This window comes from Cucumis melo, chromosome 6, assembly GCF_025177605.1.
Source record: "Cucumis melo cultivar AY chromosome 6, USDA_Cmelo_AY_1.0, whole genome shotgun sequence".
Lineage (NCBI taxonomy): Eukaryota > Viridiplantae > Streptophyta > Magnoliopsida > Cucurbitales > Cucurbitaceae > Cucumis > Cucumis melo.
In genome coordinates, this window is record NC_066862.1 from 15,499,168 (window position 1) to 15,510,507 (window position 11,340).

General features: G+C 37.7%; 1 protein-coding gene across 1 annotated transcript; it reads left to right on the plus strand.

Moving 5' to 3' along the window:
• Positions 1-7,105: 7,105 nt before the first annotated feature.
• Positions 7,106-11,101, plus strand: LOC127149666 (uncharacterized). Its single transcript, XM_051085527.1, has 7 exons — positions 7,106-7,220; positions 9,411-9,524; positions 9,615-9,871; positions 9,962-10,177; positions 10,253-10,444; positions 10,526-10,880; positions 10,966-11,101. Exons 2-6 carry the CDS (start codon positions 9,416-9,418, stop codon positions 10,871-10,873), a joined length of 1,122 nt encoding a protein of 373 aa, XP_050941484.1. The 5' UTR covers positions 7,106-7,220; positions 9,411-9,415; the 3' UTR covers positions 10,874-10,880; positions 10,966-11,101.
• Positions 11,102-11,340: the final 239 nt, after the last annotated feature.

Here is an 11,340-nt window from a genome sequence, read left to right on the forward strand (position 1 = left end):
CTGACAGTAAAAGCTCTAAATTGTGGTGAGAGATTCTAATATGACACATAATTAGATATGGACTGCTTTGTATAGGACCTAGTATCTTACTTAGTGTAAAACGAAAATCAAAGAAAAGATCATACTGGCTAGTATTTTCAGAATCTTATTGGTTTAGAATCTTGGACTTGAGCCATCTGAACAATAGGAGACTTAACTCCCTTTCTGAGATTCCTCATATAGTAGGTTTTCCAAGGAACTTGATTTGTGGGTAGGACTGTATTGTGAGAGCTAGGGTCAGGTAATTAGGTAACCACAGTAGGACAAGTAGACTCTAAGGGAAGCATATAGTTAGACTCTTCAGCCACACTCTTCCCCTGAAGTAGGCTAAGGGGAAGAGAAAAACGATCTTCAATAAAAGTGACATCCATGGTAATGAAGTACTTACGTGAAGATGGGTGGAAGCATTTATAGCCTCGCTGGTGCAAAAGATACCCAACAAACATGCAAGCTTGAGCCTTAGGAGTGAATTTATTTTGGTTAGGACCATTACTATGAACATAGACAGTGCATCCGAATACCTGAAGGGGAACATCAGAGACGAGACGCGTTGAGGGATAGGATTCTTTAAGGCAATCTAATGGTGTTGGAAATGAAGGACACAGGAGGGCATGCGGTTGATGAGATGAGTAGTAATGAGAATGGCATCACCCTAGAGATAGGAAGGGAAAGAAGTTGACAACATAAGGGAACGAGCAACTTCTAAAAGGTGACAATTTTTTCGTTTAGTAACCCATTTTGTTAAGGGGTGTAAGCATAGGAACTTTGGTGAATAATTCCTTTAGAGGATAAGAACTTGTTGAGAGAGTGGTTTTGAAACTCACGACCATTATCACTCCATAGGATTGCAATCTTTGTATTGAATTACGTTTCTATGGTGTGATAGAGTTCCGAAATGTAGAGGTAACTTCGAATTTGTCGGAGATCAGAAAAACCCAAGTAAGATAAGTATGGTCATCAATAAATGTCACAAACCATCGTTTTTCAAAGGAGGTAGTGACCTTGGATGGTCCCCAAACATCACTATGGATAGGAGTAAAAGGTCGAGTTGGTTTATTGGATTGTGAGGGAAACAAGACTCGATATTGTTTAGCTTTTATGCACACATCAAAAGCTAAGGAAGAAACATCAATTTTAGTAAAGAATGAGGAAATAGGTATTTCATATATTTAAAGTTGGGATGGCCAAAATGGAAATGTCATAACATAAGATCTTTTTCAGAAGTGGAAAAGTAGGAAGATAAAAGACTCGTCCTAGAAATGCTACTAAAGGAGGCATCATCATCAAGCAAATAAAGACCCCTATTGTGTCGGGCAGTGCTAATCATCCTCCCCGAGCTTAGGTTTTGAAAAGAAATAGAATCAGATAAGTATGTTGCTTTGCAATTTAATTCACGAGTAATGAGAGCCCGTTAGAAAGAGAAATCTGTCATTTTCCGACAATGGGAGCTAATGAGCCATCAACAATTCTTATCTTCTTATTCCCAACACACGGAGTGTAGGACACAAAGTGTTCAGAGGAACCGATTAAATGATCTGTGCACCAAAGTCCAGGATCCAAGGATTCTTACCTTCAAAACTAATGAGACTAAAGGGCTTAGGTATACCTGACTGGACAATAGCTCCAAGTGTGGTTGGACTAGCATTCACATAGGAAGAGGATAAAGTAGAGAATGAGGTTACCAGATTCTCAGAATACATCGATACAGTGTTGGATGTCGTCCCTATGGTAGCCTCAATTGCTACAATCTGTTGTCGATGCCCTTTTAATTGTTGTTGAGTTATTTCCAAAGAAGAGGAAGCTTGCATGTTAGGGTTGGAATGTGCTCAAGGTTCACCAACTTCAAATATTAAGGGAATTTGAGGATTCTTAACATCAAGATGATAACTAACGTCAGTGGGTGGCAGGGTATACAGATTTGACTGTAGAAGCGGTGGTGGCTGACTAAAACTAGGTGGCAGAACATTAATCGACAGTGGAGGACACTACAGGCCATAAATAAAGATGAGGCTGGCACAGTTAGGTTGGGTTGTGGCCGTCTGAACAGGATGGGCTGGCGCGTGTACCTCTGGTGGCGGCGCCTGGACTTTTGGCGGCGAGTGTAAAAGGCGAGTGGTGGCACGTGGTTGGTTTCTGGAGGTGTGGAAGACGAGAAATTGTGCAAAATTTCGATTCTCGACATTTTTTGAATGCGGCAGAGTCATTCTTCCATCGCAACATTGATCTGATCATCGGCAATAGCAGCGACGACGGTGCTAAAACTGGCGATTGTCCTCTTTATTTGATTTCTATCACTAGTTGTGTTGTTTAGGATTTGTTCAATGTCCCGCTCTGATACCATAGTGAAAGTAGAGACAAAAAATACACAAATTTATGTGGAAACCCGAGTACGAAGAGAAAAATCATGATATTTTTCTTTTTATTATTTTTTTGATAATAATACAATAGATATAAGAGGTAATAAATAGAAAAGTACAAAGAGATAAAAAAAAAAAGGAAAGAATATTTAGGGCAAATCTCTCAATGGGCCAAGCCCACTAATTCTAACAAGTTTTCACTTAATTTGAAGGTTAATGTGCTTGAGTTGGACACTTCTTAACTTGCTTTGACATTTAAAAGGCTACACAAACCCCTTTTTTGAGTTAAGTGTCACTTGAACACTTTTTAACTTTTTTTTTTTTAGTTAAAGTGCCACTTAAACACTTGTTTTTTTAGTTAAAATGTCATTTAGACTCATTGACACTTTTTTGGCATTTTTAAAGTCGGTCTGACATTGAATTATCCCTTGTCCACTTAAGCTAATATTTTGTGGTAATTTCTACAGGGTTAACTTTTTGTCCATTCTATTTGAATATGAATAGAGATTGGAATTAAACTAAAAAAGTAGATTTTCAAGTGATTATATTCATGGGGTTGCTCAATTTATGGAAGTGACTAAGTGTCATGTAAATGATGTAGGAAAAACTAGGTACCCACGTAAGTATTGTCAAAATTCAATGACACAAATGTCGGATGGAGTAGAGCACCATTTATTTCTGTATGGAATATTCTCTATAAATAATAAATGATTTTATCATGGAGAAGCAACAAACTTATATCGATTTGAACGGGGTGCTACTTCATTAGAAGGTGATAGATTAAGTAGAGAGTCTAATGTTGGTGACGAGGATGATGATATTTGAGATCTTTTAACTGATTTGCAAGGACCAATGATAGCAAGGGAATAAAATTTTGATGACGAGAATAGTTTTGATGATGAATTTCCAGAAGATGTCAATGAAATGGATACTACTAATGTTTTTTAGGAGTTGATGAATGAAGCACATAACCCATTGTATCTTGGATGTACCAAATTTTCCATGTTAAAATTTTTGGTGAAGTTAATGCATATCAAGGTTCTGAATAATTATAGCAACAAATCATTCGATATGCTACTAGAATTGTTGAAGGATGCATTTCCAATCGATACATATATACCTAAATCATTTTACGAAGCGAAGAGAAAATTATGTAACTTAGGGTTAGGATATGATTCCATCAACGCTTGCAAATATGATTATATACTATTTCGGAAAGAATTTACTAATTATCAAAGTTGTCTAGTATGCGGTGAATCTCGGTATAAAACGGATAGTAGAAAAGGAAAGAAGATTCCAAATAAGGTTCTACGTCACTTTCCATTAATTCCAAAGTTGAAACTATTGTTTTTATCAAAACATATTGCTTTTGAGATGAGATGACATCTAGTTGGTGTTATAGGATGGAAGAACTTCAATAAAGAATTTTCTCAATTTGCTTTAGAGCAAAAAAAATGTTCATTTAGGCTTAGCTTCAGATGGTTTTAATCAATTTGAGAATATGAGTACTGCATATAGCATGTGGCCAATAGTGCTTATACCATACAATCTGCCTTCTTGGAAGTGCATGAAGGAATCCAATCTTTTCATCTCTTCGCTTGTACCTAGATCCAAATCTCCTGGACAAGAGATTGATGTATATTTGCAGCCTTTAATTGACTAGTTGAAAGAGTTGTGAATAATGGTGTGCGGACCTTTAACTGTACAGATAAGAAGTACTTTCGATTAAATGCATGTTTGTTGTGGACCATCAATAATTTTCCTGCATATGGTGACTTGTCGAGATGGAGTACAAAAGGATATCAAGCATGCCTTACTTGTAAAGAAGATACGTCATCATTTAGGATAAAAGAAAAAATATTTTTTATGGGACACCGACGTTATCTTCCTTCTGATCATATTTGGCATCGAAGTCGACAACATGACGAAAAACCCAAACGCAGGCCTCCACCAATTGTAATGAGTGGAGATGAGATCTTACAACAAATAAATTTCATCAACTTTCCAATGTTAAGTAAACATCCATCAAGACGAATAAGAAAAGAAAGCGTACTATTGATTGGAATAAGAAAAATATATTCTTTGAACTTCTGTATTGGTCTAAACTTCTTTTGAGGCATAAGTTGAATGTCATGCATATTGAAAAAAAATGCTTGTAACAACTTGCTTGGTACTTTATTAAATATTGATGGTAAAACAAAAAACATAATCAATACCCGTTTAGATATAGAAGACTTGAATATACGAAAAGAATTGCATTTGTAAAAGCAAGGAACTAAGTTGATAAAACCACATGTTACGTATATATTAACAGGTAGTAAAATATTAGACTTTTGTAAGTTCTTGAGATCAGTTAAATTTTTTGATGGATTTGTCTCAAACATATCACGATGTGTGAGTGTCAATGATAGAAAATTATGGGGACTGAAGACTCGTGACTCTCACATTTTAACTCCAACGACTTATTTCCATTGCTATACGAGCATACTTACAAAAGGATGGGTGTACAACTATAGTTGAGTTATGTGATTTTTTTCGTGATCTATGTGCGAAAACAATACGTATCAGCGACCTGAATCATCTGAAAGCCGATATTGTGCTCCTACTCTAAAAATTTGAAAGAATTTTTTCACCTACATTTTTTGACGTAACGACATATTTTGCTGTTCATTTATCGGCTGAGACAAAGATCGTTGATCTAGTAAGCTATAGTTGCATAAATCCTATAGAGAGAAGCTTGCGAACATTAAAACAATATGAATGAAACTGAAGGGAAAAAAAACAAAGAGCATGTAGTATCGGAAGAAAAGGATCATGCTTTACTCTATATGCATCTAAACGATTTAGAAATTAACATGCAACTATTAAACGATGGACCTAAATGAAGAAAGTAAAAGGTAAACGATGAACTTACCTTTTGTAGTTCTCAACTTCTTCTTCGATCTAAAGCTTCTTCTCTATCTGAAGATCACGAGCAAAGGGCAACCACTATGTTGACCTACTAATCTCAGGACCAAGAATCGAGTTGTGGGACTCGTTTTTGTCAAGTAAAACTTTTAGAGAGAAGGATAGAGGTAGGTGTATCGTATAGATAATTTGATGAGAAATCATCATCATCATCTTCTCATTCTGTAATGAGAAGTTTATATATCAAAATTACATGCAAAATGCATGCAATGCATTTTATATAATCTCAACACCTAATTAATCCATTAACTATTTAATGGAATTAATGGCTTCTAATTAATAATAAGCTCTCACATTTCCGACTAACATTTAGTTAATAAAGAAATTAGTCAAAGGACAATTTGGTCATTTAACCAATTAAGTCAAAGTCAAAGTTAACTTTTGACAAACTTTGACTTCTCTTAGTCAAAAGTCAACTTTTTGACTTTTTGCTATTTTACCCGTCTTGACTAATTCTAACCTCTCGAGTATGAATCCACATTCATTTTTCTAAAATTCAAATCATATTTGAATATAAAGTTTAAAGTTTATAATTACCGAATTATATCATATATACTTGTCAGTTTCTTTCTCTTTTCCTAATTCGAACAATTCGAGTTACTTCAACATATTGTTCTTAGTTGAATCCATATGAGCTAGTAGAGGAACCTAATGGACCTATAGATCATGTGCTCCAACGATACGAGATTAATTAGCTAAACTCTTTTAGATCGAGCTTAATCAGCATTCGTTAACTAAAGAGTCATTCCACTAAAGACTCTTAGTTGCATTCCTCACACTATAGATATATTTTTGTCCACCTGATATAACCATGATGAGTATGTTGATCCTTCACAGGTTGTTCGTAATCTCGGCTGGGTCAAAATACCATTTTACCCCCGAGATTACATCTTGTTCCTTAAGACCCACTGATCCACTATTGAATAATTGGTTTAAGGTCCAACCTTTAACCTGAATCCTTCTCGGGCCAATGAGAAGGTGGGGCCCCTTATTCAAGACTTGGATTTAGTCCTTAAGGGAACAACCTATCTACTATCTCAGAAGTGGGTAGGAGTGAGTTCCGTCGTGCACCCTATGTCCCTAGCTATCCACTCGGTCTTATCCTTGAAATAAGAGGCTTATTGGGCCAACGATGATGAGCTGCCCTCACCTATGCAGATCTAAGGATACTACCGAATGAACAGAAGTTCATAGTTAGCTCAGGATTAAGATCAAGTTACCTAGGTCATCATAATTGAAATAGTCAATTTATAGTTTACGGTGTTATAACTAAAAGTGACTATTTCGTGGTTCCAGTCTTATGCAAACCATTTACATAGGATGCCCCCACTCCTATATCTCTACGTGACACTACAAGAAAATGGCCCATTCCCGACGCAGAAAATCACGTCGGCATAAAAAACGTGGGGAATAAGGGCTTTCCCGACGCCATCAATAACGCGTCGGGAGATGCGTCGGGAAAACAATCTTTCCCGACGCACCACGAAGGCGTCGGCAACAATACGTCGGGAAAAGGGACTTTTTCCGACGCCGTGCACAGTGCGTCGGGAGAGGCGTCGGGAATAGGGGTTTTTCCCGACGCCACGTAAAACGTCGGGAAAAGGGGTTTAATGAGCGTCGGGAATTCCCCTTTTCCCGACGCATTTTGGGGGATTTCCCGACGCCTCGTGACTGCGTCGGGAAATCCCCTTTAAATTCATTTCAGTTCTGTATTCACAGAACCGAAGCCGAGAGGAGAGGAGAAAAAGAAAGGAGAAGAAGAAGAAGTCGCCTTGCCGCCGTCCGTCGCCGTTGTTCCGCCGCCGTCCGTCGCCGACCGCCCTCGCCGTTGTTCCTCGTCGCCGTCTGCCACGTTAGGTAAGTGAAATATGTAAATTTATTTGATTTAAGTTTATGTTTTAGGGTTTTTTTTTGATAAAAATTAGTTTAGGGTTATTTTTTATGAAAATTAGTTTAGGATTTTCTTTTGGAATAGATTTTTGTTTGTTAAATGTATTTTTGTATAGAGTGTGTGTAATTTGTAGTTGAATTGAAATTTGAAATTTGAATGGTTTAGGATTTTTGTTTTAGAAAATTGAATAAAATTGAATAAAATTGAATGGGGGTTGAATTGGGGGAGAGGTTTATTGTTAAATTGAAAATTGAATTGGGAGGGGGGTTTATATTTGAATTGAAAATTGAAATTGGAGAGGGGGGGGGGGGGGAGTGGAGTTAATAGTTAAATTTAAAATTGAATTAGAGGGAGGGGGTTTAAGTTAAATTGAAAATTGAGATTTGGGGGGGGGGGGGGGGGAGGGGAATTTATAGTTGAATGGAAAATTGAAATTGGAGAGGGGGGGGGGGGGGAGTGGAGTTAATAGTTAAATTTAAAATTGAATTGGAGGGAGGGGGTTTAAGTTAAATTGAAAATTGAGATTGGGGGGGGGGGGGAGGGGAATTTATAGTTGAATGAAAAATTGAAATTTGAAGGGGGGGGGGGGGGAGTTAATAGTTAAATTGAATTGGGAATGTAATATGTGTGTTAAGATTTGTTTTTGCTATCCTGCAGTTATGGTAGCATTTTTTGTTTTGAATTTGTTTATGTTTGGGATGGCTATCCTGCAGTTATGGTAGCCTTTTTTGTTTTGAATTTGTTTATGTTTGGGATGGCTATCCTGCAGTTATGGTAGCCTTTTTTGTTTTGAATTTGTTTATGTTTGGGATGGCTATCCTGCAGTTATGGTAGCCTTTTTTGTTTTGAATTTGTTTATGTTTGGGATGGCTATCCTGCAGTTATGGTAGCCTTTTTTGTTTTGAATTTGCTGGTATCAAGGGGTGGTAGTTAGGATAGCTTGAAGTATTTTGTTGTTAATAATTAGGTTGTGTTGGCTATCCTGCAGTTATGGTAGCCTTTGTAGTTTGGAGGGGTTTGTAGGATGTGAAGATATTTTGAAGTATTGTGTTGTTAATAATTAGGTTGTGTTGGCTATCCTGCAGTTATGGATAAGGGTTGGATGAAACTTAGAAATAAGTTATCCCTTGAGTATAGACATGGAGTGACCCAATTTTTAGAATTTGCCAAATTTCACGTTGATGCTTACGGACGATTGAGGTGTCCATGCAAGAGATGTTTGAATTTAAATTGGAGCTCATTAGAGGGTGTGGAAAGACATCTGCTGACTATAGGAATATCCCCCTACTACACAGAATGGGTGTATCATGGAGAGTCATTAAGCTATAGAGGTACAGAAAACTTTGAGGAAGGAACTAGTAGTAATCCTTTTAATGAAGGAACTAGTAGTACACAATTTAATGAAGAAGGTGATATCTTTGGTATGCTAAATGATTTACAAGCCCCTATAGAACATGAAGAGGAAATAGAGGAATTTCGTTTGGAATATGAAATGGCGATGAATGTTGGGGTAAATATAGATGAAGATACAACAAATAATATATTTCAGGACTTATTGAATCAAGCACGTAATGAGTTGTACCCCGGTTGTTCTGAATTTTCGTCGTTGAATTTTTTGGTTAAGTTGATGCATGTGAAAGTTCTAAATGGTTGGAGTAACAAGTCGTTCGACATGTTGTTAGAACTTTTAAGAGCAGCGTTTCCAATGTGTAATAGTACTATTCCTAGTTCATTTTATGAAGCAAAACGAAAACTTCGTGACTTGGGCTTGGGATACGAGACTATTCACGCGTGCAAGTATGATTGTGTATTGTATTGGAAAGAGTTTGCTGATTTGCAACATTGTCCTACATGTGGCGAGGCTAGGTACAAGGTTAATGATAATAGAGGGAAAAAAATTCCGCATAAGGTATTGCGCCACTTGTGGCGAGGCTAGGTACAAGAGTTTGCTGATTTGCAACATTGTCCTACTTGTGCGTCATGTCACTGACGACTTCATCGACGATGTGGATGAACACTTGTCACATGCAAGCGATGAGGAATTATAGTGACAAATTAAACCACGTATGCACATATTTATATCTAGTTTATATATTTTGATTCTAGCTATGTGTTTGTATTTGGTTATTGAATGTTTGTTTTTTATATGTCCATAGTCATTATGTCATATCGACGATCAAGTTTTATGGAGACGGACGATATGTTCCTCCAGTTTGAGGAGGATTTAGATAACATTGCGGGAGGGTCGTCATCTGTGGGCGACAATACGGGTGAGTCTAAGAATTTTATTCATTTTTAACTTACAAATATTTCATGTAGGGGTTCCTAACTTTATATCTTATTGTCTATTTATTGAGCAGGGTCTTCTTCTCAACAAACGACCCCGACTCCTAGGAGACGTGCGCAGTCTCGACTCTTGGAGTTAGAGCGCCACGTTGCAATAAATGGGCGCATTCCGATGACGATCGCCCCTGGAGCGGAGAAGCCTATTTCTCCACACGCCGTTCGCTTCAGCCAAGCGATAGGCGTGTGCGTGCGAAAGACATTTCCCGTCCGCTGTCTTAAGTGGACGGACGTTGGGAGAGAATACATTGAGGTCGTCAAGGGCGACCTCCAGGTAATTAAATGCACTACACATTTATATATGATTTCATTTGAAACATATCTAACTTTAACCAATCTAATGTGTTATGTTTGTAATGTGCAGCGATTCTTTGTGCTTGATTTCAACGATCAAGCAATGAACAGGTTTGTTGAGCATCAGATGCTCACGACCTTTAAAGAGTTCCGGGCCGACTGTCATAAACATTTCAAAAAGTACAGCGACCCGGAGGAGGCTCGTGCCAACCCACCAAACGCATTGGTTGGACGTGATGAGGATTGGCACTTCCTCTGCGACCATTATATCAGCCGTGCATTCCAGGTATTTGTCATGATTAATTATGATAACAAGTTTTTATATGTATAAGAAATAAACAATATAATTGTTTTAATGCAGGAGCAATCACGGACAAACAAGGCTGCTCGACAGAAGCAGCCTTACAATCATAGTAGCGGGTCGAAGTCGTTTCTACAACGACAGTATGAGCTCGCTGAAAGAAGAGGGCAGCCGGTCGATCGTGTGGAATTGTTCCGGGAAACACACGTTCGAGCTGGGACATTCGTGTCGCAGGCCGCCGAGGATGCGCATGTAAGTTATACCCTTATTAATTATCCACTTTTATTATATATTTTAGCGCGTTACCTAACATAATTTTTAAATTTGTTGCAGAATCAAATGCTGGAACTCCAATCCCAGCCTACCCCAGAGGGTAGTCAGCCACTCTCTGAGGATGAGATATGCGATCAGGTGTTGGGTCGACGACCAGGCTACTCAAAAGGCCTTGGTTGGGGACCCAAGCCGAAGGCCCGCAGAACGGCAAGTGCAAGCAGTTCGTCGACATCTTGTTCGCAGTCCACACAAAAAGAGATTGAATTACAAGCTAAACTTCATGAAGCTTTGGAACGGATTGAAGTACAAGATAGAAATCACCAAGCATTAGCTTCACAAGTGGAAGCTATGAAAAAGATGATTGAAGACCTAACTCGTGCACAACAGGGACCACCACATGATCCCTAGCCCTGCGGTACGTCGTATATGTCTCTATTATTCTTAAGTTTTTGCAATATATGATTATGTATTAAACTTAGTTATTTTTATACCATTTTTAGGACCGAAGGTGTAGAATGACGCGCATACGCACCTCGTTGGGAGATTGGGTCTTATGTTTATGTTTTTTGTATATTGAAAACTATATTTTCTTGTAGTCAACTTATTCGTATTATTAATTTTAATTCTATTTTTTAATTTGTGTTTGTATATTTATTAATTTAATCCAAAACGTCGCCAAATTTTTTTGAGCAATCCGAACATCATTGTGAATGTTTGAGCAAAATATTATAAGGAAAAAAGTAAAAATAAAATATTTAAAAAAATATATAAAAAATATTTCCCGACGTTCATTACGTCGGGAAAAAAACGTCGGAGAATAGGCTTTCCCGACGCTGTGAGATGCGTCGGCATAAACCGCGTCGGGAATAAGGTTT